The 26,441-nt window shown below is 39.3% G+C and overlaps 1 protein-coding gene across 4 annotated transcripts in view; it reads right to left on the bottom strand.

Annotated features, from left to right (window-relative positions):
• Nucleotides 1-26,441, bottom strand: part of LOC140483890 (uncharacterized) — a 197,255-nt gene that overhangs the window by 149,397 nt on the left and 21,417 nt on the right. For all 4 annotated transcript variants that reach the window (XM_072582704.1, XM_072582713.1, XM_072582686.1 and 1 more), the window contains exons 3-7: nt 23,058-23,133; nt 20,046-20,450; nt 13,636-13,810; nt 9,757-9,884; nt 2,402-2,695 (exon numbers count right to left, since the gene is read on the bottom strand). In XM_072582704.1, the coding sequence (XP_072438805.1) occupies nt 2,402-2,695; nt 9,757-9,884; nt 13,636-13,810; nt 20,046-20,450; nt 23,058-23,127 (1,072 nt within the window). In that variant the 5' untranslated portion in view covers nt 23,128-23,133. The remainder of the gene's footprint in view (nt 1-2,401; nt 2,696-9,756; nt 9,885-13,635; nt 13,811-20,045; nt 20,451-23,057; nt 23,134-26,441) is intronic.

The raw sequence follows: 26,441 nt of genomic DNA, 5'->3' as shown, positions 1-26,441 counted from the left end.
GCTTGCTTCCTGACTGTGAGGATTCTAGTTGTCATTTCAATTCAGTTTTAAATGTTATAATTCAAACTTTTTGCACCATCCTTTCAACCAATGCAATCCAATTAATAATAATTCACTGAATTAATTATCAAAGGCATGATGGGCCAAAAGTCCTTTATAATTCTAAGATTTTGAACTTCTCTATTAAACCTCCACTTAAACTTCTCTGCTTGATGGCAAAAAATCCTAGCTTTTCTTATCTTTCCACATAGCTAAAGTCACCTATCCTTGGTACCATTTCATTGAGTCTCCTCTGGACCCATCTTCAAAGTCTTGACTTCCTTCCCAACATCATGATGACCCAGGATTGGATAAAATACTGCAGCTGAGGCATAATTAATTTTTTCACGATTTCAATGATTTATAAAGCTTTAGTACTTATTCCAACTTTTAGCAATTATTGATCTTGACACTCCCTGTTATCGGGATAACAAATTAATTGTGACCCTCCAGCTGCTACTTAATCTTTCACCAATCAATTTTGTACTGAAAAGGATTCAAATCAGACCAGGGAAAAATCTGAATGATTGACTCACATTGGGAAATGCATTTTCCAACTGAGTATTTATAAAACTGCAGGCCACATATAGTAACACAGGAGAAGCATTGTGCATGAGCACATTTATTTCCAAACAAATGAACATTACTTTTTATGAATACTCGCTTGGTCATGGAGAACTTCTCAGTATTGCTGAAAAACAAGACATGCTATCAAAGCTATTATCTTGCACTCATCAGACATAAGAATGCCAAATTTCAAATTGCTCCTTTTTTGAATTAAACAAAAGCATAGGGGAATAGAGTTTCTCCACATTCTCCACGGTAATGCCTTTTCCAAATTAAACTTGACAGTCAATCAGAAGCCTACTTTCAGGCAGAATAAATTGTTGCCGCTTTTAAATTTGATGTGGAGGTGCCGGTGTTGGACTGGGGTGGACAAACTTAAAAATCAGACAACACCAGGTTATAGTCCAATAGGTTTATTTGGAAGTACGAGCTTTCAGACTGCTGCTCCTTCATCAGGTTAAAAAAAATTGGCATTCTCGCCAAAGTCCTGATGAGTGCAAGGCAAATATGGCTTTGACAACATTCCCTTTTATTCAGCAATATTCCTGCTGCAAGCAACCTTCTCTGATTTGTTTTAATTAGTGTGTCTGTGTGAGTGTGTGACACATGCGCATCTGTATGTATCTGTGTGTCTTGAATCAGTCGATGTGTGCATATATCTCGTGAATATAGACAGAAAGGAGCAGAAGAGTGATGAGGGAGCATTACAAGCAAAAAAAATATAAAAAGCAGAGATATAATAAACTGACATGAGACACAGGAAGGCCAGAAAGGTGAAGGAGAGATAGTGTGACAAGAGAGAAAGACACAATGAAATGGGAGATAATAGATAACAGAAAGCAGAAGAGACAAAATTGCAGACAGAAAATAAAATAAGTGTTACACTGAGACAAATCATAGTCACAGAGATTCATACAACATGCGAAATTAATTTACTGTTTCTCATGTCTCACATTTGTGTCTGGGTGAAATAATGTGGTTTGAAAGAAGAAGAAATAATATCACAAATTTTAAGGCATAACCCCTTTAGCCACGCCAAAACTAAGTGGGAAGCAATTCTGCCAGCTCCTCGTCACCTACAGTGAGTTCCACAAATCTTCAGTGGATGTGGAAAGTAAAACTTTTATCTATCAATTTTAGTTATGTGTATTAAGACGTTATAGCAATATCTCATACATTATAGATTCTGTCAACTTTCTCCATTGTAACATATATATTCCCGGCAATCAATTACACACCCATTGATCTCAGTTTTGTCAGTTCCATAATAAAAAGTTTTAAATTACTATCTGCCCACTTTGGAGGTACAGTGGAGGCTTCCTGATACTAACAGGATCTTTCCATTCAAAGTGCAAGCTCAGAGCAGATGGTAGGGACTGGGAAGCACAATGTTTGGGACTGGGAAAAGAATTGTCACCTTTGCATGTATATGTTTGATGTGAAATCTCCTCAATAGTCATATTGCAGAAGGTGTGACTACAATCCCTTTAAAAAATCATGACATCCTGAACACCACTACCTAAAAACAGTCGTGAAAGATAGGGACAATTCCACAATTATTGCACATTTCTAAATTGTATTTTCCTGCATGTTGCATAGCGGTCTAAAGGAATTTTATGTTATATTCCCAACAGGGGTTTTCATCCACCAGGAATGCAAACCAAGAGATAAAATCTGGTGAGGCTCATTGAATACTAGATCCATGTTCACAATGCATGGTGAAGATAAATTTATAAAATTTACCCTCCTATTCCATCAACTTCTTTTTAGTTCAAATTTCCAGAAATTTATTTACCTCGGAAACAATAGGCATCAAACTTTGAGTTCGCGTCTGGAAATCCAGTCCTATTGTTGAATCGATACTTGGTCCTCACTCCAACAAGACCCCCTCCACACTGACTTCTGGCATAGACAACTGGGTAACGTACGCTACCATCTGCCAGCCAGCCGTAGTCACAGCGATCCAGTCCTTGCTTCCATGCAGCATGTAACTGTCCGGTGGTTGCTAACTGTGCATTCCTACGCTTGCATTCCAGCTGTGCTTGAAGAAAGGTCAACTTTCCAGGTGCTGACACATGGAAGACAAACCCTATTAAATAAAAGAGAGAGACCAGCCTGAGTTAGTAATGACATCCTGAGAAATAACACAACTAAAAAAATGCTTACCTGAATTAATAAATTATTAGAGCATTTTAACTCCTTCCCGAAGCCACTTTCAATAAATTGGTGACAAGTACATTATGTTGTCCTCTTTTCCTCTCTGGTTTTATACTTGTCCCCAGCAAATAACATGTGAAAGTTAAGAAAAGCTACAGTTATATTTTTCTCTTTACTCTTCACAGTCTCACCAAATAATTCTCCTGAATTCAAGCAATTATTTCTGTCCCTGTGTTGATGTTTAGTACGTAGAAGTTAAAACTTCTGTATCTGGAGATCAAAATGGGATCTTTCTGTCCCTATATCTTAATACCACAACTTGCAATGCCCATCCTCACCTTGTCATGAGGGGGCATATTTATCATTACCATATCTCATCAGTATCCATAAACTACATAAAAAGAAACCTCAACCATTTTCATTGGTAATGCCTTGAAAACATGGGAAGATTTCCCAATTCCAACATTTAGTTTATTTGATCACTTCGATGCAACACAGACAAAGAAAAATACAAACAGGAGAAGATTATGTGGTTATATATTCTTCCTGTCTAATATTCCTCTGATTTGCCCAGATCTGTCATAAGTGTTCACATCTACTTTTACTTTGCCCTTTGCCATCTGCCTGTCATAATCCTCCTTTAGGATGAAGCACCAATGACTTTCCAAAACTGTAATTTGTCTTGTGCTTAGTCAATGAGAATGTGCTTACAGAGCAACATCATATGAAGAGATCCATTAAGGTTTTGGTACTTTATCAGAAAATTTTAAGAAGCCAATACCCTAACCCGTCTTTCTCTATGCAATTGTTGACAGTATATTTCATTTTTTTGGCTTTTGTTGTAGATTTTAATCATTTTAATGATTTTTTTGAATGCATTAGCCTATCACCATCAACCCTCTCTTATTTTAGTAAAGATCTTGGCACTTCACCTCCAAATTGTTCGCAACAAAGGCCTGAAACTAAATAAACATGAGACAAAATTCAACTCAACTTATTGTGATTGAATCTTTTTTTAAATCCAGTAGTTTCGATACTGGGTTGTTGAACTGAAAGGCCAGGTTTCTGCCTGAGTGCTAGTTAAAAAAATAATTCCCACTAGTGACTGAAGTAGATAACCATAAGTTCTTGACAGCTCTGAAACTTACATTCACTTCATCCCTGCCACAGGACAATTACTATGCTGGACTGAAACTGTATTTAACCTATAACATCAAAATCCCCAAGGAACAGTACAAATACTGTAAGAAAACCTCTGCTGAAATAATATTTGATTTATGGGAGAGGAGTAAAGTCGACTTGTAACTAGATCTTAAGGAGGCAGCATAGAACAAAGAGACTCAAATAATAAAACTTAAAACAAATGCAGAAAGTAACCTGCTGTGTTTGAGACAAATCTCAAACTTTGAAGTCACAACTAATTAATGATAACAATCTTGTTATTCCAATCATCAAAGGAGTCAAATATTTCAAGGAAATCTGTCATCCAATTCAGACAGCAAATATATCCATTCAAATGTGGGCTCAGCTGTATGACCTCATTATTTTCACCAATAGTACCAATTATTACTGAACCATGCACCTCATTTATTAGAAGTGATAACCATCATTTAACTTTAAGAAACTCAACTTTAATCCTTAGCACCTACAGGGAAAGTATAATCCTTTCATTCAAAAAAAAATTCTCCTTTCTTGAGGTTTTAGCACATGCCACTAGTATTGCAGTCATATCAGGTACATCACAACAATGACATATTCTTTAAAAGTGAGGTCAGGCAGTGATGGAAGGTTGTTCAATTTATAAGATCCTCAAAGGCAAGTTCAGTTTTGTTTCAGCTTTATGCATGCCTCACTATACAGTGATCCCCAGCAAAACTGATTTTTTTTAAAATGGTGTTTTTAGCTTATTGACAGTCTGGGCTGAGAATAGCACAAAGTCGGGATGAAATCAAAACCTTCTAAAGCTTACATAAGCATTTTAATGCATAGGAAACTTGCTAAAACATGTTGCGTAACATTCCCTTGCAATCCCAAGCATAAAACATTGACCTTAGATATACACTTTCATTAATTGATTTTTTTTAACATATTATAAATACTTTCGAAAACATCCTGATCCAAAATAAAATAAGATATTATTATTGCTTCATTAGGATTTCTCACTTTGAAAACCTACACTCAGTTGAACCAGCACAGTCTGCAATTCAAAACACAGAATAATAAATGCTTGACCTTATTCTTTCATTTTCCACATGCTGTTAACAGCAGGAGATATAATGCTTTGCAAGTTTATAATGAACCTTTCCTTAATTTGTGTGCAAAGGATTCATTAAAATTTGAATTTTATTTGGCAAAGGTGCAATCTATGAAGAAATATCATTTTGGGGCAAATATTAGAGTTGGTACAATGTTACAAACAATTTAAAAGAGAGTCAGTAAAGAATGTAAAATTTTGAAAGTCAAGGTTAGAAAGGTTCAGCCAATGTATGGTGAATGTCCCTCGCCTCTTCATCTATACCAATATTAACAAGTATTTGATCCTGGTTCTGATAGCAAATGCAAAATTCACTCAGGTGGCCCCATGTCTGCTGAAACTTCTCTGGACCCTCTGTTTCACTAAACTAACATAGCGAATGAAAACAGAAAACATGACAATGTCTTAACTTGCTGCCAACAATGCACTGTATGTTGACACTGGCTGAGAGGGTAAGAGAGGGAGACCCTTTCCCTTATTTCAGGATGTAATTTGTATTTGAAAGTATCTCAAGTATTTCCCAAGTGTACATATAGCACCACTTTATGTGGGGCTTGGTTTGAAGAATGTCTGGCTTTCTCCGCTAATACATCAATGAAATTATCTAGTGAGTTATTGAGCTATATACAAAACAAGAAACTCACAGGTTTCTTTTCAATTTAGCATGTGGTGCCAAGTTAACTGATCCCTGCTGCAAGAACATAAGGGTGCTACAATTTGTAATGCTACCCTGGGTTAAGGGAAAGAAAAGTCAACCCAAGATTTTTGCTCTTGATCATTATTGAGTAACCCTTGCTAGAAACATGACAGCATATAAGGCTAAAGTAAGACTTGTTGGATTAGTGGTGCTGGAAGAGCACAGCAGCTCAGGCAGCATCCAACGAGCAGCGAAATCGACGTTTCGGGCAAAAGCCCTTCATCAGGAATAAAGGCAGTGAGCCTGAAGCATGGAGAGACTGCCTTTATTCCTGATGAAGGGCTTTTGCCCGAAACGTCGATTTCGCTGCTCATTGGATGCTGCCTGAACTGCTGTGCTCTTCCAGCACCACTAATCCAGTATTTGGTTTTCATCATCTGCAGTCATTGTTTTTACCTAAAGTAAGACTTGGCCATGTGGTCAAATATCTTCTGACACTCACTTTTAAGGCTCATACGTAAATGCTACTGTCTACTATAAGTGGATTTATGGAACCTGTGGAATCAATCAACTAGACTTATTTGTGCTCCTTGACATTACTTGGTGAATATTAGTACTGTGGACCAATGGAAGAAATTTTTTCATGAAATGTTATTCATTAAAGTAGCAACTTTTGAACCAAATGAGTATCCACTTCAGGAATTCCAGACTTCAAAGTTACTAATTAACACAGATGGCCAACCGTGAACAAACCCCATAACAGTAAATATAATTGAGAAAAGGTTTATTTTGAGAAATGTCAGTTTTGTAATGTTTCATTTCACAGAAGCAAAGAATCTGGATGATCCGTTGCTTTCACATTGTGATTTTTGCTTATATTAATTCCTCAAATCATACATCATCTGATTAGGGACAGCCAGCACGGATTTGTGAAGGGTAGGTCTTGCCTTACAAGTCTTATTGAATTCTTCGAGGAGGTGACCAAGCATGTGGATGAGGGTAGAGCAGTGGATGTAGTGTACATGGATTTTAGTAAGGCATTTGATAAGGTTCCCCATGGTAGGCTTATGTGGAAAGTCAGGAGGCATGGGATAGAGGGAAATTTGGCCAATTGGATAGAAAACTGGCTAACCGGTCGAAGTCAGAGAGTGGTGGTAGATGGTAAATATTCAGCATGGAGTCCAGTTACAAGTGGAGTTCCGCAGGGATCAGTTCTGGGTCCTCTGCTGTTTGTAATTTTTATTAATGACTTAGAGGAGGGAGTCGAAGGGTGGGTCAGTAAATTTGCAGATGATACAAAGATAGGTGGAGTTGTGGACAGTGAGGAGGGCTGTTGTCGGCTGCAGAGGGACTTAGATATGATGCAGAGCTGGGCTGAGGAGTGGCAGATGGAGTTCAACCCTGCCAAGTGTGAGGTTGTCCATTTTGGAAGAACAAATAAGAATGCGGAATACAGGGTTAATGGTAGGGTTCTTGGTCAGGTGGAGGAACAGAGGGATCTTGGGGTCTATGTACATAGATCTTTGAAGGTTGCCACTCAGGTGGATAGAGTTTGTAAGAAGGCCTATGAAGTATTATCGTTCATTAGCAGAGGGATTGAATTCAAGAGTCGTGAGGTGATGTTGCAGCTGTACAGGACTTTGGTTAGGCCACATTTGGAGTACTGTGTGCAGTTCTGGTCGCCTCACTTTAGGAAAGATGTGGAAGCTTTGGAGAGGGTGCAGAGAAGATTTACCAGGATGTTGCCTGGAATGGAGAGTAAGTCGTACGAGGATAGGTTGAGAGTTCTCGGCCTTTTCTCGTTGGAACGGCGAAGGATGAGGGGTGACTTGATAGAGGTTTATAAGATGATCAGAGGAATAGATAGAGTAGACAGTCAGAAACTTTTTCCCCGGGTACAACAGAGTGTTACAAGGGGACATAAATTTAAGGTGAAGGGTGGAAGGTATAGGGGAGATGTCAGGGGTGGGTTCTTTACCCAGAGAGTGGTGGGGGCATGGAATGCGCTGCCCGAGGGAGTGGTAGAGTCAGATTCATTGGCGACCTTTAAGCGGCATTTGGATAGGTACATGGATGGGTGCTTAATCTAGGATAGAAGTTCGGCACAACATCGTGGGCCGAAGGGCCTGTTCTGTGCTGTATTGTTCTATGTTCTATGTTCTATGTGCTCAGTTTTATTGAACTGGAGATTTAAACACCAACCAAAACAGGACATGAAAGGGTGTTGCCATTTACAAACAATACTGTGACAGGCTAGCTGAAATAAAGCCCTTTTCTGGTCAAAAACTCTAATGAGTACATAAACATAGCTAACATGGGATACTTTTAAGATTCAAAAATTGTTTTTTGTTTTTATTCCCTCAATTTCCCTGTAAGACTTTATTTAAAAGATTATATCCCTCATCAGTTGCAATTAGCAGCCAAAGCAATTTCATCACAGTGATCATGAAGTAAGCTATGGCCTAGATTGCTGGTTTTAATTTACTTGTAACTTGATGCAATAACAAATAACAAATGGCACACACAATTCTGCTAAATCAGCTTATTGGGCAGAATGAATGGCCAAATCAATAGATTGCAACTGAATCCAGAATATTTTAGTTTAATCAATATCTTTACCAGAACAAAATTTAATGAATGACTGAGTTTATACAACAACAAACTGTGATTATGCACACCAGGTTCTTAGCCATCCTCATTTAACTAGCTGTGATCCACATGACTTTCCGACATTTGGATAATGTATGTCAGAGAGTCCTGCTTGACTGGTATTATTTTAAGGAGCTTCATGAAATGAAACCAGAATTGGAAGAGTCAGAATCAGTAAAGAATGGGATGAGAATGAGGCGAATAGAGCAGAATAGGGATAGGTTGTGTAAAACAAAACCACAGGTTCTTTTAAATTATAGGTATGCAGCTGACACCCATTCCCCTGGTGTTGTCTCTATAAACTGTTGTTCTTCAAACTTTCCATTGCAATTAGGATGCCCACTTCAGGAATATAAATGTAGCAGACCACTCTCCTGTATTTTCATTTACCAGGGGATTCATACCCTTGCCAGCAAGGCAAGCAAACAGATGTCTGATGCCCAAAAAGAGATAGGTGCCAACAAGCTCATCTCCGTTATTTAAATGATTCCTGATGCTCAAAAGACCAAATGTTAGAACCATAGAACTACAGAAATGATCCATCAGAGAAGGGGACCATTCAGCCAGACTGACCCAAAGACACCCAGATGCCCTTTCTAATTCCATCTTCCCTTGCCCCAGCTTATAGCACTAAAGGTACAGATCCAGGTACTTTATGAAAGAGTTTAGGGTCTCTGCCTCCACCACTAACTCAGACAGTGAAGTCCAAACAGCCACTACCCTCTGCATAAAAACATTTTTCCCCACATTCCCTCGAATCCCTCTTCCACTTTGCTTAGATCTATCGCTCTTGGTTTTAGAACTCCCTATTAAGGGAAACAGGGTCCTCCTGTTTACTCTATCTTTACCCCTCATAATTTTATATATATCAATCATGTCACCCCTCAGCCTTCTCTGATTCAAGGAAAATAATCCCAACCTCTACAATGTCTCCTCGTGACTACAATTTTCCAGCCCTGGCAACATTCTAGTAAATCTTCTCTGCACTCTCTCCTGAGATATTATGTCCTTAAATTTGTTTTATGGGTAGAATTCCCTCCATAACGGCACAGCGACTTCAAGAAGACAGCTCACCACCACATTTTCAAGTGCAAATAGGAGCAGTCAATAAATGCTGGTCAGCCAGTAATGCCTAACTCCCAGAAAAGCATAAACAAAACCAGAGAGGTATGCTGTATCAGTGTAGTACTGCAGAACACTGAAGACATCTTTCAACTGAGGAGTTAACTTAAGGCCCTCTCTGACTGTTATGATGGGTGGAAAAGTTTCCCGTTTCATAGCGAAGGTTCACCAAGAAAATGACTCCAAAAATAAATTCACTGAGCCCAAATAAATCTCTATCCCATTGACAGTACCAAACCTTCTAGTACTTTTCTGAAGTATTACCTCAAGTTTTCCAATAAGAAGGCAATGTTATTATTGAAAAAGTTCAATTATCCTAGAGGGTTCTTACCATGTATGTCTCCCACATAACAGTAAACATCATATGTCTCATTGGGATCTCGTATTCCATAAGTCCTGACACCTGGTTGTCCCCTTTTATCTGCATAGCAACCAGGTCTTGGTTTGGTGATTGGATATCTAAAAAGCAAAAAAAACAAAAAAAAATCACTGTAGTCAGTGAATAACTGAATAACAAACTTAATCAACAGAACTCCGTAAATGAAGTCTCATTCTTTTCCTTTTGGTTTTCCAAATGCAGATGGTACTGGAAAAGCTGCATTATTGTTTAATACCACTTACCCTGAGAAGGTAGTAGAATATTTTATTGAATAACAATTGCTGAAGAGAATATAAGGGGCTCACAGTATTGCTTAGGAAATCAGGTAGGGGTGCGAGATTCTTTCTTTTAAGGGCATAAGTGTAACAATTAGCTTTTCACAACATTCCAGCAATATGTATGCTTTTGTTGGCAGACTTGGCTAGAATTATCAGATTAATTCAGATTGTACAGGTTCCAATGGTGAGATTTGGACTCATGGAATGGAATCTTGCTGCCCCCATGGAGATGGGGGTTGCAGATGGACCCTTCAAATCCTCCAATGGTGCAATGGGTTAGCTCCTCAAGCATTCCCATCTTCAGAAACAGGATGTCCTCACAGTTCTCTATATGTTTCAGCTCTCCTGGTCAGTATGAAATCCTCCTGGTATGAAATCAAGTCTTTTGTTAGGCTTCTAGCTTCTGGAGTCTATCCATCTTTATTAATTGAATGGCAACTGCCTCCATGGACATGGAACTGGCTGCTTCCTGTAGGATCACAATGTTGTGCAGTCAGCAGTCAGGTCCAGAAGCAGGTACTGATTCAGATGGTATCTCTTGAACCTTATGATACCACCAGGATCAGTACTCGGTTTTGGTCTCAATATGACATAGAACAGTACAGCCCTTTGGCCCTTGACCTTGTGCCGACCTTTTAGTCCAGCCTAAGATCAGACTAACCTACATACCTTTTATTGTGCTATCTTCCATATGCCTCTCCAAGAGTCGCTTAAATGTACCTAATGTATCTGACTGTACTACCACTGCTGGCAGTACATTCCACCATCACCGTCTAATCACCTTAAAATTATGTTCCCTCATGATAGACATTTCTACCATGGGAAAAAGTCTCTGACTATCCATTCTATCTATGTCTCTTATTACCTTGTACATCTCGATCAAGTCATCTCTCACCCTTCTTCACTCCAATGAGAAAAATCATAACTCTCTCAACCTTCCTTCATAAAACAATCCAGGCAGCATCCTGGTAAATCTCCTCTGCACCCTCTCTAAAGCTTCCACATCTTCCCTACAATGAAGCAAGCAGACCTGAACACAATATTCCAAGTGTGGTCTAACCAGGGCTCTATAGACCTGCAGCATAACCTTGCAGCTCTTAAATTCAATCCCCCTGCTAACAAAAGCCAACACACAACATGCCTTCTTAACAACGCTATCAACTTGGGTGGCAACTTTGAGGGATCTGTAGACATAGACCTCAAGATCCCTCTGTTCCCTCACATTGCCAAGAATCCTGCCTTTAACCCTGTATTCTGCATTCAAATTCGACCTGCCAAAGTGAATTACTTCAGACTTATCCAAGCTGAACTCCATCTGCCACTTATCAGCCCAATTCTGCATTCTGTCAATGTCTCGTTGCAACGTACAACAGCCCTCCACACTAGAAGAAATAATTAAGAGGTGATAGGACTCCATCTTGCCTTTCTGCGTTATTGCTTACTATTCTAATCACAATGCTACCATAGTGAAATAACACTGTGTGATAATGTGAAGTCTTATAAATTGTCTCAATAGAGAGGTGCAAAGTAGAGCTAAGATATAGATATACATCAATAATGGCCCAAACAATCTACAATCTCGATTAAATCATCACATGGAAGCATAAAGCTTTCTTTTGAAGGGTGAAAGTGAAGCTAGCATTTGTATAATGCCTTTCCCATACTCAGGATGTTCCAAAGCATCTTACAGCCAATAAATCACTTTGAAAGTGTAATTGCTATTTTACAATCAAACCTAAAGCTCTTCATTAAAGTGTCATGATTTTTTTTACATCAATCTTAATAGTCAGACAGTCTTTTGTTAATTTCTCAATTAATAGACAGCATCTTCATCAGTGCAACACTCCTTTAGTAGTACGCTGAAGTAGCAGCCTAAATAAGAATGTAAGGACATAGGTAATCGAAGTCAGAGTAGGTTGTTTTGTCCCTCAAACTTCCTCAACCATTCAATAAAATCATGACTGCTGTTTTATTGCCATTTGCTTGCAAAATCTGTATTCCTTTGTCTACACAGTAGTAGTTAGCAACATTGACAGCACTTTGAGATCATATATTGGACATGAAACACTTTTATGCCCTGAGAACTGACAGAAAATGATAATTAACTTTTCCACTTTGAATTTGAAATACCTGTATGGATGTTCCTATGACGACAGTGAGCCACCTTTTGGTGGGAATTGTGAGCTGCTATTGAGTCTATTGACTCCAATTTTCACCAGCTTGATTTTCACAGCCAGTTTCTTTCTATCACAACATCAACATCACCATAAAATCAGTACCATCACAGCTACTGAATGAAGATGTTTGGATTGAAATGGAGAACCACATTCACATCATTACATTGTGTGCATATCGTTAAACAAGACCTTATATCCTCAATCTGTTTCTGGTGAGAAAATAAATAACCTCTTCCAAATCCAGGTTTTATTACAGCACTAATTTAAAGGTACCTTCTAATTGCAAAGCAGACAGTTGCATAGAAGAATTGGCAGAATCATCAAAGCAGTAGCTAACATTGTTTTCTCAGTGCACAGCTCTTAACATGAGAAATAACTGGTTGAATTGAAGTTGTAGAGACAATCCATCATTTTAACTGTTATAAATGCAATAGGGGCAATTAAACTTTATGTGCCAATATAAAGGCAAAGGAAGTGGCTCCAATTCAAAGCCCACAAGCAGATAGTCAAGCTTCCTTAATCAGGATTCCAACAGTAGAGTTCACATGTGTTCTCAATCACAACAACAACTTGCATTGATAAAGCATTTTTAATTTAGTAAAATGTCCAAAGGTACTCCATAGAATTAGAGAATAATAGCGTTACAGCAGAAGATCATTCAGCCCATTGTGACCATGTTAGTTCTCTATCAGTGCAACTCAGAGATAGTCCTGCAGCCCCAACTTTTGCCCTTAATCTTGCAAATTGTTTTCCTTTTGTGTTCCTGTCTAACTTCCTTTCAAACTGAACATGCCTCTCTCACACTTTTTGGGTAATGTATTCCAGATCTTAGCCATTAGTTGTTTTTCCAATTCACATTAAATCTGTGTCTTCTGGATCTTGACCTTTTCACTAATGAGAAAAACTTCTCTCTGTCTCCTCTGTCTATGCCTCTCATGATCTTGAACATGTCTACTGAGTCTCTTCTGTAAGGAGAACAATTGTAGCATCTCCAAAGGATTCATGCAACTAAAACCCATCACCTCTGGAATTACCTTTCCAAAATCTTCACATCCTTCCAAACGTACAATGACCAGAACTGGACCCAATACTCTAGTTGAGGCTAAATCAGAGTTCAACATAACTTACTTGCTTTTGTACTCTATGCCTCTACTCAAGAGTCCAGGATCCAATATGCCCTTCTTAATCACTTTATTAACCTGCCTTACCATTTCAATGATTTATGCAATCTCTGTTATTGCACTCCATTTGGAACTGCACCCTTTATTTCGTATTGCATCTTCTCATTCTTCCTACTATTTAACGCTAAATAGCTAATCTGTCATTTACCAATTTACAACAAACACCAGTTTTGTACGCAGTAATCAACCGCTTACCTGACACTTCGATCAGAAAGCCAGCCAGCATCACAATGATCAAACCCATCTTCATACGAGGCTTGAAGCTGTTCTGGGGTTGCAATGGTGGCACTGTTATCCTGACATACTTGTTTGGCCATCTCGAAGTTCAGTGCATATCTGCTTGCTGCTGCCCGATAGTGGAATATTACACCTGAGGATGGAATGGCACCTCTCAGTAAATGTATTATAGGTATGGGTGCAGTTATTTTCTTCTCTTCCCTTCCCTTCTGAAAGTAGTAATCCTTGCTAGCGTATATAGTCACAGTTATCCACAGTTCAGTAACCTCTCATTGAATTGTTCATTAGCACAGCATGTTAGTGAGTCAAGATAATGAGAGACCAGCTTTTCTCTACTTTAGAAAAAACATTGTATGGACCAGCATGTTATGCCAACTGTCAATAAGTACTGGGGACAGGATGGCCTATTGGTATTATTGCGAGTCGATTAATCCAGAGACCCTGGTAAGGTTCTGAGGACCAAGTTTTGAATCTTGCCTTGGCAAATGATGGCATTTGAATTCAATAAAATAGCTGGAATTAGGAATTTAATGGTGACCATTAAACCATTGTCGATTGTCATTTAAAAAACCCATCTGGTTCACGAAACTGCTGTCCTGACCTGGTCTGGTCTACATCTGACTCCAGACCCACAGCAAAGTGGCTGATGCTTAGCTGCCCTCTGTGCAATTAGGGATAGGTAATAAATTTGTACCTGGCCAGTGACACCCACATCTCACGAATAAATGAAAAAAAAAGCATTGCATTCACATTTCCTTGGAATGAGTAAACTGGCAGTATTATGAGATTTCATCCACATCAGGAAGTCAAACAGGGGAAAGCACAGTAAAAGGGATTTAGAAGCTGTGCTGTTAGACTCCACAGATTGAAAGATTTCAGAAACCATCACTGGCTCCTGTTTGCCTTTATTTCAAAGCCAATAAGAAGAAACAGCAAGGACTATAAATTTTCCAGTTGGCTCTTTGGACAGTAAGTTAAAAACACATTTACCAACTTGTGTTTGAGAAGGATTACTGGTCATAATTCAAAATCAAGTGGCTCAATAACCAAGTTGGTAATGCTCTGCCCAATATGTAACTGATGCTGTGGGGATGCAACCCATTCCCAAGCCTGCTGTGTGCTGAATATGTTGAATTTAGCCGTCTGCTGCAGTTCAGGAAGAATAAGTAGTCTCAACACTTCTGTAATAGGGAGTGGAAAATTCAGCTCATCAGCCATTGACTCTTGCTAAAATTTCATGCAAGTGTGGGAAAAGAGATTGACTTTGTGTTACTCATGTTTGAAGATAATTTAGATGTGTGAGGACAGTGGTAGCGTAGCTATAGTGAGAAACAGAAACTGTACCTCAGTGCTTACAGGAAATAAGCGATGAGGAAGTACTTTGGAAAGGGGTAGATAGAATGTTTGTGATTAATGGTTGGCACTTTTTAAATTGTATTCATGGGATGTGGCTGTCACTGACTAGGCCAGCATTTATTATCCATTTCTAATTATCCAAAGGACAGCTAAGAATCAACCACGTTGCTCTGCGTCTGGAGTCACATGTAGGCTACACCAGCGCCTACCTCACCAGACATAAGACAAAATGGAATGAAAATACTAAAACAGAGCAATAGTTGATGAATTTTTGAAGCATATGTGCAAAGCAAGCACTAGCTATAATGATTTTAGTGCTACCTAGGTTGCATTAACCACAATTGATTTGCCTTAAAAATCCCTCGACTGTTACAATCATTATGTACATCTCATAGTCTACTGTTTGAATGTGATTTAATCCCTAGTAGCAATACATTCCTTTGGAGAAAGAATGTTTTCTTAGCACCTCCAGAGATGGCCTCAAATAAATAGGGGCAGGTCTATGTTCATAGTTTGCCAATTCCTTGCATCAATGTAGCACACTTCTGATGTGTGTTCATCAGTTTCATTCACTGATCACAGAATGCCTGAGATGTCTGTAATCTATACCAACACTCCCTTTCAGCTCAAACAAGGAAATAAGAGGCAGGATACAACAATTCTCCAGTGAATGTGTAAAATGGACTGGGGGTTTGTCATGCTGGATTACTACCAATACTGGGCTCTGATGTATTTTCAAACAGAAAACAGCAGACTTATATGAACCATATTTATTATCATTATTGCCTGAGAAGCACTGAAGCAGATGAACACTGTGGAATACATTGTTCACTATTCTTGTGCAAACAGAAGGCTTTAATCAAGTTAAATGCCCATAAGAATGAGGAAAATCAATGCAGGTCATGAATCCTTCATCAGGTTTTATTTTGGCTGTTTGCTGCAACTTACCTGCTCTTTAAACTGCTGCATGTACTGGATTACCACAGTAACAATCTTACATCCCACCCCAGGTTCACAGACAGGGGCACGAACATCACCCAGTACCTACCTAAGAAGTGATACGGCTATGTCCAGGAAAGTCACCTGAATCAGTGACAATGCAAGCTGAAATTTCACCAAGTCATCCTTTCAGCCTATCTCAAGAGCTAGGTCAGATTAGATTAGATTACTTACAGTGTTGAAACAGGCCCTTCAGCCCAACAAGTTCACACCGACCCTCTGAAGAGCAACCCACCCAGACCCATTCCCCTACATTTACTCCTTCACCTAACACTATGGGCAATTTAGCATGACCTAACCTGCACATTTTTGGACTGTGGGAGGAAACCGGGGCACCCAGAGGAAACCCAGAGGAAACCCACACAGACACGGGGAGAATGTGCAAACTCCACACAGACAGTTGCCCGAGGCGGGAACTGAACCCGGGGTCTCTGGCACTGTGAGGCAGCAGTACTAACCACTGTGCCACCGTGCTGCCCTTGATTTCTCAAGGCAAAAATATTTGAAATTAAACAAAAGATTGGAAATTCTTTCTTTAGAAAAGGTGAGTAGTTATCGAAAAAGACTATTGCACATTAACCGTGTAAATTAAGAACAAAAATGCAGCTTGGCTCTATTGGCAAAATTTATTTCTCAGAAAGGTGGATTTAGACCCTTCTCAATCTAAGACAAACCTCCACTATAGTATCAGAGTCAAAGAGTGCGATGCTGGAAAAGCACAGCCGGTTAGGCAGCATCCGAGGAGCAGGAGAACTGACGTTTCAAGCATAAGCTCTTCATCAGCTTAAGGTCAAAACGTCAATTCTCCTGATCCTTGGATGCTTCCCGACCAGCTGTGCTTTTCCAGCATCACACTCTTTGACTCTGATCTCTAGCATCTGCAGTCCTCACTTTCTCCACTATAGTATCTTGTTACAAGAAATGAGAAATGAAAACTACTTTTTTTCAGGTAGGAAAGATCCAGCTGACCAGGAAATTCACCAGATGCCATGGCTGACAATTTTTCTGAGTGTTTACTGAAGTAACAGATTATTGGTTTGTGGAATCTTACTGTACGTAAAATTGCAGCTACATTTACCCCAACTTAACATGATGACTTTTACAAGTCACAACTTGAAGGTGCTGGTATTGGACTGGGGTGGACAAAGTTAAAAATCACACAACAATAGGTTATAGTCCAACAGGTTTATTTGGAAGCAGTAGCTTTCGGAGCACTGCTCCTCCGGCAGATGATTTGTCAACTTGGTCACCTGATGAAGGAGCAGCACTCCAAAAGCTAGTGCTTCCAAATAAACCTGTTGGACTATAACCTGGTGTTGTGTGATTTTTAACTTTTTAAAAGTCACTGCACTTAAGTGTAATTTACTGTATACAAAGTCTTTGGACATTGCAGAGAGATGTGATAAAGTACTTTAAAAATGCAAGTCTTTTTTACAATGTAGTGGATTAATTCTGGAAAACGTATTTTTAAAATAGAAATCTGAATGTGGACTGTGCAATTTGCCTTTGTAGTTAGCTAACTTCTATCCATCACCTTGAGGCTACTCATTAATATTGAACACTTGGACAAGAAATACCACAAGAAAACAGAGGTAATTAGCGAAAGAAATAAATATGGTCTATTCTTCTTTCTTTACTTATCTCTTCACTCATATTAGTCTGCAGGTTTTCGCAATACCCTGCTCTTCCTTTTAGTGTTATTACATGCTGTCTTTCTGGCCACCCACTGTTGCTATAGAAGTATTAATGAAACTTTTGAGCATTAGAAAACCAAAATCAGATACATAATCACATGTTTTGGAGGTGGTAACTGCCATTATTGGGTGGCAGTGAGGGCGTTCAGTAGCTACTCAAATTGCATCCACCAATTCAACACGTGGAGCTGAATAGATAAGGTAAAGATTAGATATAGCAAACAATAGGTTAATATGTAGATCTACACTGTTATCAGGAGGGTGGTGACAATGCATATACACATTATATGGGGTTTGTGCAGTTCACCATGCCTTGTGAGGAGCTCCTGCTACCTGCTGTTTATCAAACAAAGGTTCAGCTTCGTAGGTTATTGCAGCCTGTCTGCCTTGGAGCTAAGTAGTCAGAATCCCTTTGTGTTGTGTGCTTTGCAGTAGAAAGTCAGAATAGTTAACTCCATGTGGTAGATTTAGTAATCTGATACCTGATCCAGGCAGTCAACCTGCCTCACTAATAAAACTTGGAGAGCCTGTCTTTGGGGCTGGGATTCTCTTCAACAGCATCTGAATAATTTTGCAGGCAAAGGCTCTGACAAATAATGTTCACAAGTACCGGGATGCATGCCATTGTCTGAGGTTACAGAAGCTATTTGTAATCTTAATGTTTTATTTGATCGAGAGGTCAGTTTTTGATGTTACTTCTCCCTCACAAAACTGTCTGCTTTCAACTTTGTAACACTGTTTATGTCTGTCCCTATCTCAATCCCTTTGCTACTGAAACCATTATTTAAATCTTTGTCACCTTCAGACTATGTTACTTGAATAAATTCAGAAAATACTTGAAATACACAGCAGGTCTGGTACCATCTGTGGAGAACGAAACAAGAGTTACTGTTTCATGCTGTCAGACCTGCTGAGAACTTCCACTTTCCAGCAAGTTCAGTTTTTATTTCGGATTTCCAGCTTCTGCAGTTTTTGCTTGCCTGGTCAGTTTACCTGGTCAGTTTGCTTGCCATGCAGTTTATGATCCTAATTCCCACACAACACTGCTGACAGTATCCCCTACAATACCACATGCTGCACATCGCACACGTCTCTGCTCACCAATCAAACTTGGTTCCCAGAATCCTGTGCCTCACATTTAACACTCATGTATTTATGGTTAAATGTCAAGCTCCTCTGTAACTCATTAACCACCTTGTTTCATTGCTTTATCCTTGTGAATCTAGCTATTGAAGACCCTTTCTTCCTGGCCCCACATTACAGTGCTTTCAGTTGCCTTGTATATTGTTTTTTGGATTTTTTAACTGAGCTTCTCTACTTGTAAAGCTTTCAACTTCCTTTTAAATTTCTCCTTAAAATCTACATCTTCACCTTTCCTCATCTCTCTCTTTTGATTTACAACAGTGAATTATGGCTGTAATAATAAGTATCCCTGACTATGCCATACAATTTGTTGTGTGAATACTGGCACAAAATTATATTTCCATCCTTTCTTCAAGTTATACAGTTTGCACTTAGTTAAACTGTACTTTAAAATTGAAGAAAATTCAATTTTCTTCTTCTCCCAAACTGGAATACAGCAATTTCCAACCTGTCTTTCTTTTTCTTCAACTTTTATGTACTTATGATCAGCTGAACTAATATCCAATGAAACCACGAGGAATCATTTATTTGCTAGCAGATTAAACAGAGGAAGGTTTGCATTTATATAGCATCCTGTCACAAATCCCAGAAGTGTCTCAAAGTACTTCAGAGGCAATTGTTTATATTGGACTGTGGTGGCTGCTGTTACAATGCTAATCAAGGTGTCTTTTTCCCTGTATCCAGCAAGATTTCACAAGCAGCAAATACTTTTTGGCTGAGGGAGAACATTGGCATGATGAGGATTTCCTGCTCCTCTTTTGATTATCTTATTGAGATCTAAACATCACAATAAAACAGACAGGCTCTTTGGCTACTGTGTCATCAAAAGAATCGATCAATAGGGTGTCTGTCAATACTAGTGTAATGCCGGTCAGATTATGTACTTGTATCCTGGGTTGACTTGATAAGAAAAGACACTGTGACAAATTATATAAGCCTATATGTCTGGGTCAAGTAATGGTACATTTAATTAAATGAGAGACTTCTAAACCAAATAAAATGAAACCTAAGTAGCTTTACAGACCCATTTCAGCAGTAGGATCTACATATGAACACTAAATCTGTAACTAAAGATCTGCGATCAATAGAAGAAGATGTCAGTCTAATAGTCATTTGCCTAATGCCAATGTCACTGCAATCCATGAGCTGAAAATCACTTGACATGTTGAAACTTACCAGTAACATCTAATGAGACAGTGTCTTGCTCATCTTCGATGCCAATCATTACCTCACAGCGGTAAAGACCAGTATCACTTGCTCGCAGTCGGCAAATGGTTAGTGTTGCATCACTCAGACTCTCAGGATGCTTGGGCACTGCAACTCGACCATCGTAGTCAGCAGCAATTTTTATCACACCATTCTGCGCCACCAGAATTAAGGTTTCTTTCTTGATCCTTCCATCTTTTCCTTCCTCTATTTTTGTCCACTTAATCCGAGGAAACTCCTGGAAAGAATGGTTGGATGGTGAAGGTGTGGCCAGCATTGAATAGTGACATGGAAGAGAGACAAAGCTAGAAAGGGAGCCTTTCACATAGGAACTCCTCTTAATCTTCATTCTCATCATCTTCCCACTATCGTGTGCTAAGGACAAAGAAAGAAAGAGTTGTCATTTGTGAATTAGAAACAGGTTGACTTTACAAAATCACTCTATGTAACATTTAACTTGAAAGAGAAGCCAGCCACATTTGGGTTCACCTTTGCTCAATTGGAAATATTTATTACTTTTAGGTTTCTGTCATTTGAAACCTGTCAGTGAAATGGATACAGGAGCTGCCAGTTCCTCAGGCTTAGTGGCTGTTTAATCAGTTTTGCTGGCCAGAAAGAGAAGGAGTACTTCTCTGGGCCTCTCGTTAGAGGTCTTTGATGTTCACCAACAGCAAACACCAGGGTTCTTTACTCCCATATTGATTGCTGTTTCCATCACCACCATTTGCCAGAGACTGGCCCCAGGAATATGCAGCTAAACCCTGCTGTTGCTAGTGTCCATTTTCCCAACAAACAAGCCGTTCTTCGGCCAAAGTGCCATGCAGGAAGCTAAGGAATATTAACAATGTTCTATTGTCCACAATATCCAACCAGGTTCTTCAGCATTTTCGAACAGTACCCTACCCTCCTCAGCTCCCCATTATTAACAGCGACAAAATGTTTGTAGCACCTGCATTGCATTTCCTCCCCAACCTATGCAGATGACCTAGGAAGTGCAAAAATAGCACCTAGAGTCTTCTATGAGTATGCAATGAGGATAACTGGGCTGCTTCTCAGCTGTACATCATTGGCAGATGGAAGAACAATTCTAGTGCACTAGTTCTAATAATGCTCTCTATGAGGAACCTGCAGCTCTCAATGCCAATTATGGTATTACCAGATCTTCATTGTTATTAGATTTTAAAATATCTAATATTGTTTCACCTAAGCACTTGAATATTGCTCCATTTAGAAAATTGAAATTATGCAGTTTTCCAACTACTATATTCTGGCTAATGCCATTATCTTTGAAGTTGTAAAATTATGTACACACATGGACTCATGTAATACTTGCAGACTACTTTAGAATATTTAAGGGCAATAAAATTACTCTTGTACATAATAGAGTCATTGAGATATACAACACAGAGACAGACCCTTCAGTCCAACTCGTCCATGCTGACCAGATATCCCCAAGCAATCTAGTCCCACCTGCCAGCACCCGGCCCATATCCCTCCAAACGCTTTTTTATTCATATACCCATCCAAATGCCTTTTAAATTTTGCAATCATACTAGCCTCCACCACTTCCTCTGGCAGCTCATTCCATACACGTACCACCCTCTGCGTGAAAAAGTTGCCCCTTAGGTCTCTTTTATATCTTTCTCCTCTCACCCTACACCTATGCCCTCTAGTTCTGGACGACCCCACCCCAGTGAAGAGATTTTGTCTATTTATCCAATCCATGCCCCTCATGATTTTATAAACCTCTAAAAGGTCACTCCTCAGCCTCCAACACTACAGGGAAAACAGCCCCAGCCTATTCAACTTCTCCCTATAGCTCAAATCCTCCAACCCTGGCAACATTCTTGTAAATCTTTTCTGAACCATTTCAAGTTTCATAACATCTTTCTGGTAGGAAGGAGACCAGAATTGCACACAATATTCCAACAGTGGCCTGACCGATGTCCTGTACAGCCGCAACATTATCTCCCAACTTCTGTACTCAATACTCTGACCAATAAAGGAAAGCATACCAAACGCCTTCTTCACTATCCTATCTACCTGCGACTCCACTTTTAAGGAGTTATGAACCTGCACTCCGAGGTCTCTTTGTTCAGCGACAGCCCCTAGGACCTTACCATTAAGTGTATAAGTCCTGCTAAGATTTGCTTTCCCAAAATGCAGCACCTCGCATTTATCTAAATTAAATTCCATTTGCCACTTCACAGCCCATTGGCCCATCTAATCTAGATCCTGTTGTAATCTGAGGTAACCTTCTTCGCTGACAACTACACCTCTAATTTTGCTGTCGTCTGCAAGCTTACTAACTATACCTCTTACGCTCACATCCAAATCATTTATGTAAATGACAAAAAGTAGTGGACCCAGCACAAATCCTTGTGGCACTCCACTGGTCACAGGCCTCCAGTCTGAAAAACAAAGCTTCACCACCACCCTGTCTTCTACCTTTGAGCCAGTTCTGTATCCAAATGGTGAGTTCTCCCAGTATTCCATGAGATTTAACCTTGCTAACCAGTCTCCCATGGAGAATCTTGTCGAATGCCTTACTGAGGCCCATAATAATCACATCCACCGCTCTGCCCTCATCAAACCTCTTTGTTACTTCTTCAAAAAACTCAATCAAATTTGTGAGACATGATTTCCCACGCACAAAGCCATGTTGACTATTCCTAATCAGTACTTGCCTTTCCAAATATATATACACCCTGTCCCTCAGGATTCCCTCCAACATCTTGGCCCACCACTGACGTCAGGCTCACTGGTCTATAGTTTCCTGGTTTGTCCTGACCACCTTTCTTAAACATTGGCATCACATTAGTCAATCTCCAGTCTTCTGGCACCTCACTTGTGATGATCGATGATACAAATATCTCAGCAAGGGGCCCAGCAATCACTTCCCTAGCTTACAATAATGATCTTTTATATTTCATGCAGGCAATGTAGAAACGTAGGATGGTGCAAGAGGTAATACTATCTTACCTGAGTGTACTGACGATACTATTGTCAACGTGGAACATATCCACAAGATATGCATTAAATGTAATATCATTTTGACCTAAAAAGAAAAGAAAACACATTGCCAATCAACTTGCACAGTAGTCTCCACTAAATAATTAACATTAAAACAGAGGAACATTCTACATCATTTAAATTCTAGAAAAATATTCATAGCTACATGATTTACTTCTGCCTGCAACTGAGTATGCTGTTTCTGCTTCTGAGTACCTGCTTTCTCGGAATGAAGAGCTGAAAGTGATCAGCACTTACACTACACTGCAAACTCTCAAGATTACATGCAGTAAATTAAGTGTAGAACTATTTAATCATAGAAGTCAAGTAGCTGAACTACAGAGTAAAAGATAAATCAGAATCTGTTAGAAATGGGCAACAGTTGAATACACTTGAAAAGCACTTCACTGAAATTGCCATAGTCAAGCAATTTATTCATAATTAGTTTAAATACTGAAAGATTGTAGGGAAAGAAAAGGCATTCCTCATGTCAAGTGAATACAGCAAGTTTCCAGTGTAGCTACCTTGATGACAATAGTGCAATATCAATAAGTTAGAAGTTGCAAGTATTAAGGCAACAAAAATTATAGGATATCTAATCAGAGGATGTTCAAGCAAAGAAAAGAACAGGTGAACTGAATTGTACATATTTAACAATTGACTGACCAGCAATGTATTTAGATTTCTATCAAAATGAAGATGATAAAAGACAAATGACGGAGTTGACCTTCAGGGAGGTAAAAACAATGACTGCAGATGCTGGAAACCAGATTCTGGATTAGTGGTGCTGGAAACCAGATTCTGGATTAGTGGTGCTGGAAGAGCACAGCAGTTCAGGCAGCATCCAAGTAGCTTCGAAATCGACGTTTCGGGCAAAAGCCTTTTGCCCGAAACGTCGATTTCGAAGCTACTTGGATGCTGCCTGAACTGCTGTGCTCATCCAGCACCACTAATCCAGGAGTTGACCCTCAGACAACCTGTGCTCGATCTAAATAATTTTCAACACAATCATCAAAAATCAAACAGATCATGCAGGATTTCTGTGTATTTTGTGTAAACATTCCAGCTTTCACTTCCAATCTACTCACGAATTGGGCAGCTTAAGAGTCTGTGGAAGGGTCGCTCCACCCAAAATGTTAACTTTGATTTCTCACCATAGATTCTGCTCAGACCTGCTGAGGTTCCCCAGCAATTCCCCTTTTTGTCCCTTGTCGGGAATAATGACTATGAAACGTATTGCTGTCCTTTGTTGGATCAAACTAATGGAATCCTTTCCTAACAGCACTGACTGTACTTAAACCACATGGACTGCACTGTTAAGAAGGCAGCTCATACTCACCTTCTCAAGAGCAATTAAGGGAAAATAATAAATATTGTTCTTGCCACTGACATTCATACCCCAAAAATGATTAAGAAAATATCCACATTGAGATAGCTGATCTCACAAATGCTGATTGCAACTTCTGCCCCAGCACCCCCACCCCAGCTGAGACAATACTTTTATCCAATGTTAAGTTCTTTGAAGTGGTTTATAGTCTTCACAGAGAGGCTAGCTGCACTTTCTAATGTCAAAATTAAAATGTTGAAATTGAGGAACAAGATATTTCAGAGGTCTTAAGAGTAAATAAAAAGACACAGGAGCAACAGTCAGGTGAGAGAGAGAAAGGATTGCATTTGTTGTTGGCTGGTTTATTTAAATATTTTGCGTGAGAAGGCGAAAGCTAAATGCTCCTCAGACTAAACTAGCTCCAACATTGTCCTGGGATAACAAGTTCTCAATTCACAACCCTAACCAATCTATAATTCAATATGCAATCTATGATCTGAATATCCCCGAGGCAACAAGAAAAAGAAAATTATTCAAAATGACTGATTATATCAGTTCCGTATGTTATCACAGACTCCCTACAGAATGGAAGGCAGGCTATTCAGTCCAACGGGTCCACACCAACCCTCTGAAGATCATCCCACCCATACCAACCCCCTGACCCTATTTCCCATGGCTAAACCACGTAACATTCACATCCCTGGATACTATGGATAATTTGCCATGGCCAATCCACCTGACTTGCATGTCTTTGGACTGTGGGAGGAAACCAGAGCACCTAGATGAAACCACACAGACACTGGGACAATGTGCAAACTCCACACAGTCAGTCACCCGAGGGTGTAATCAAACCCGGGTCCCTGGTGCTGTGAGGCAGCAATGATAACCACTAAGCCACTTTGCCTCCTTTATAGTACTATAAAGCAAAACTGGCAAAACTTCTTTTGGCCATGGGCCGAGATGACTGATACGGCCACGTTTGCAAGGAACTCCTGAGAATGGGACTACGAGTATGGAAAATATGGTAAAGTAGGAGATGTTAAAATCTATTCTATAGTGATGTAATTGTTTTTTTAACTACAGCAATGTTGAACCAGGTGCTATTTGCAAGCCATAAATTTTATTCCCAGTATTTAGGGTTTGAACTTTGAGAATCACCATATGGTTAGGTTAATTTATCAATTTTACATCGTATTCTAAGCAAATAGTGAGACAAGCAAACTTAAAAGAACACTTTTTCTAATTAGTAGAGACTATACATAGAATGATGCAATGCAAAACTAGAAAGACATTAACTATTTTGACAGACACATTTCTTAAATCTCATTTATTTTGGACAAACAAGTCTTTTGCCCATAAAATGTTAGCTGCATAGTTATTTAAATGAAAGCAATAGCATGAATGTTTCACCTTAAAAACAGAAAGAAAGCAAATGACATTTGCTAGAGACTTGTCTATAAACCTCAAAAGCCACATTCTCAAGGGAAGACAGACAAAATTAAAGGCTTTGTAGACTATTTCGTTCTGACATGAATCCAATAAAAACTTGCATTTATGTATTACCTTTAATGTGGCAGACAATTCTAGATTTTTAACAAATTGGGAATTGGATGCTAAGTCACAACAACAGAAAGCGCAGTTGAAAAGGTGGGATTTTGAGGCTGTTTTTAAAAGCCTTAGGAAAAGTATCCAGCATGTTGACTTAAGAGATGAAAGGTGACAGAAAATATTAATTAAAAGATTGGAGAGTGAAAACTGGGTTACAGAACGAAGTGAAAATGTGTTGCTGGAAAAGCGCAGCAGGTCAGGCAGTATCCAAGGAGCAGGAGAATCGACGTTTCGGGTATAAGCCCTTCTTCAGGAATCTTCAGAAACGTCGATTCTCCTTGGATGCTGCCTGACCTGCTGCGCTTTTCCAGCAACACATTTTCAGCTTTGATCTCCAGCATCTGCAGTCCTCACTTTCTCCTTACGGAACGAGGGGCAAGCTCAGAATCAGGGTGAAGTAAAAAAGGAATGATTTTTAA

This window comes from Chiloscyllium punctatum, chromosome 2 (genome assembly GCF_047496795.1).
Source record: "Chiloscyllium punctatum isolate Juve2018m chromosome 2, sChiPun1.3, whole genome shotgun sequence".
In the NCBI taxonomy this organism is placed as follows: domain Eukaryota; kingdom Metazoa; phylum Chordata; class Chondrichthyes; order Orectolobiformes; family Hemiscylliidae; genus Chiloscyllium; species Chiloscyllium punctatum.
The sequence above is the reverse complement of the archived record's forward strand: the minus strand, read 5'-3'. Positions and strand labels throughout refer to the sequence as shown.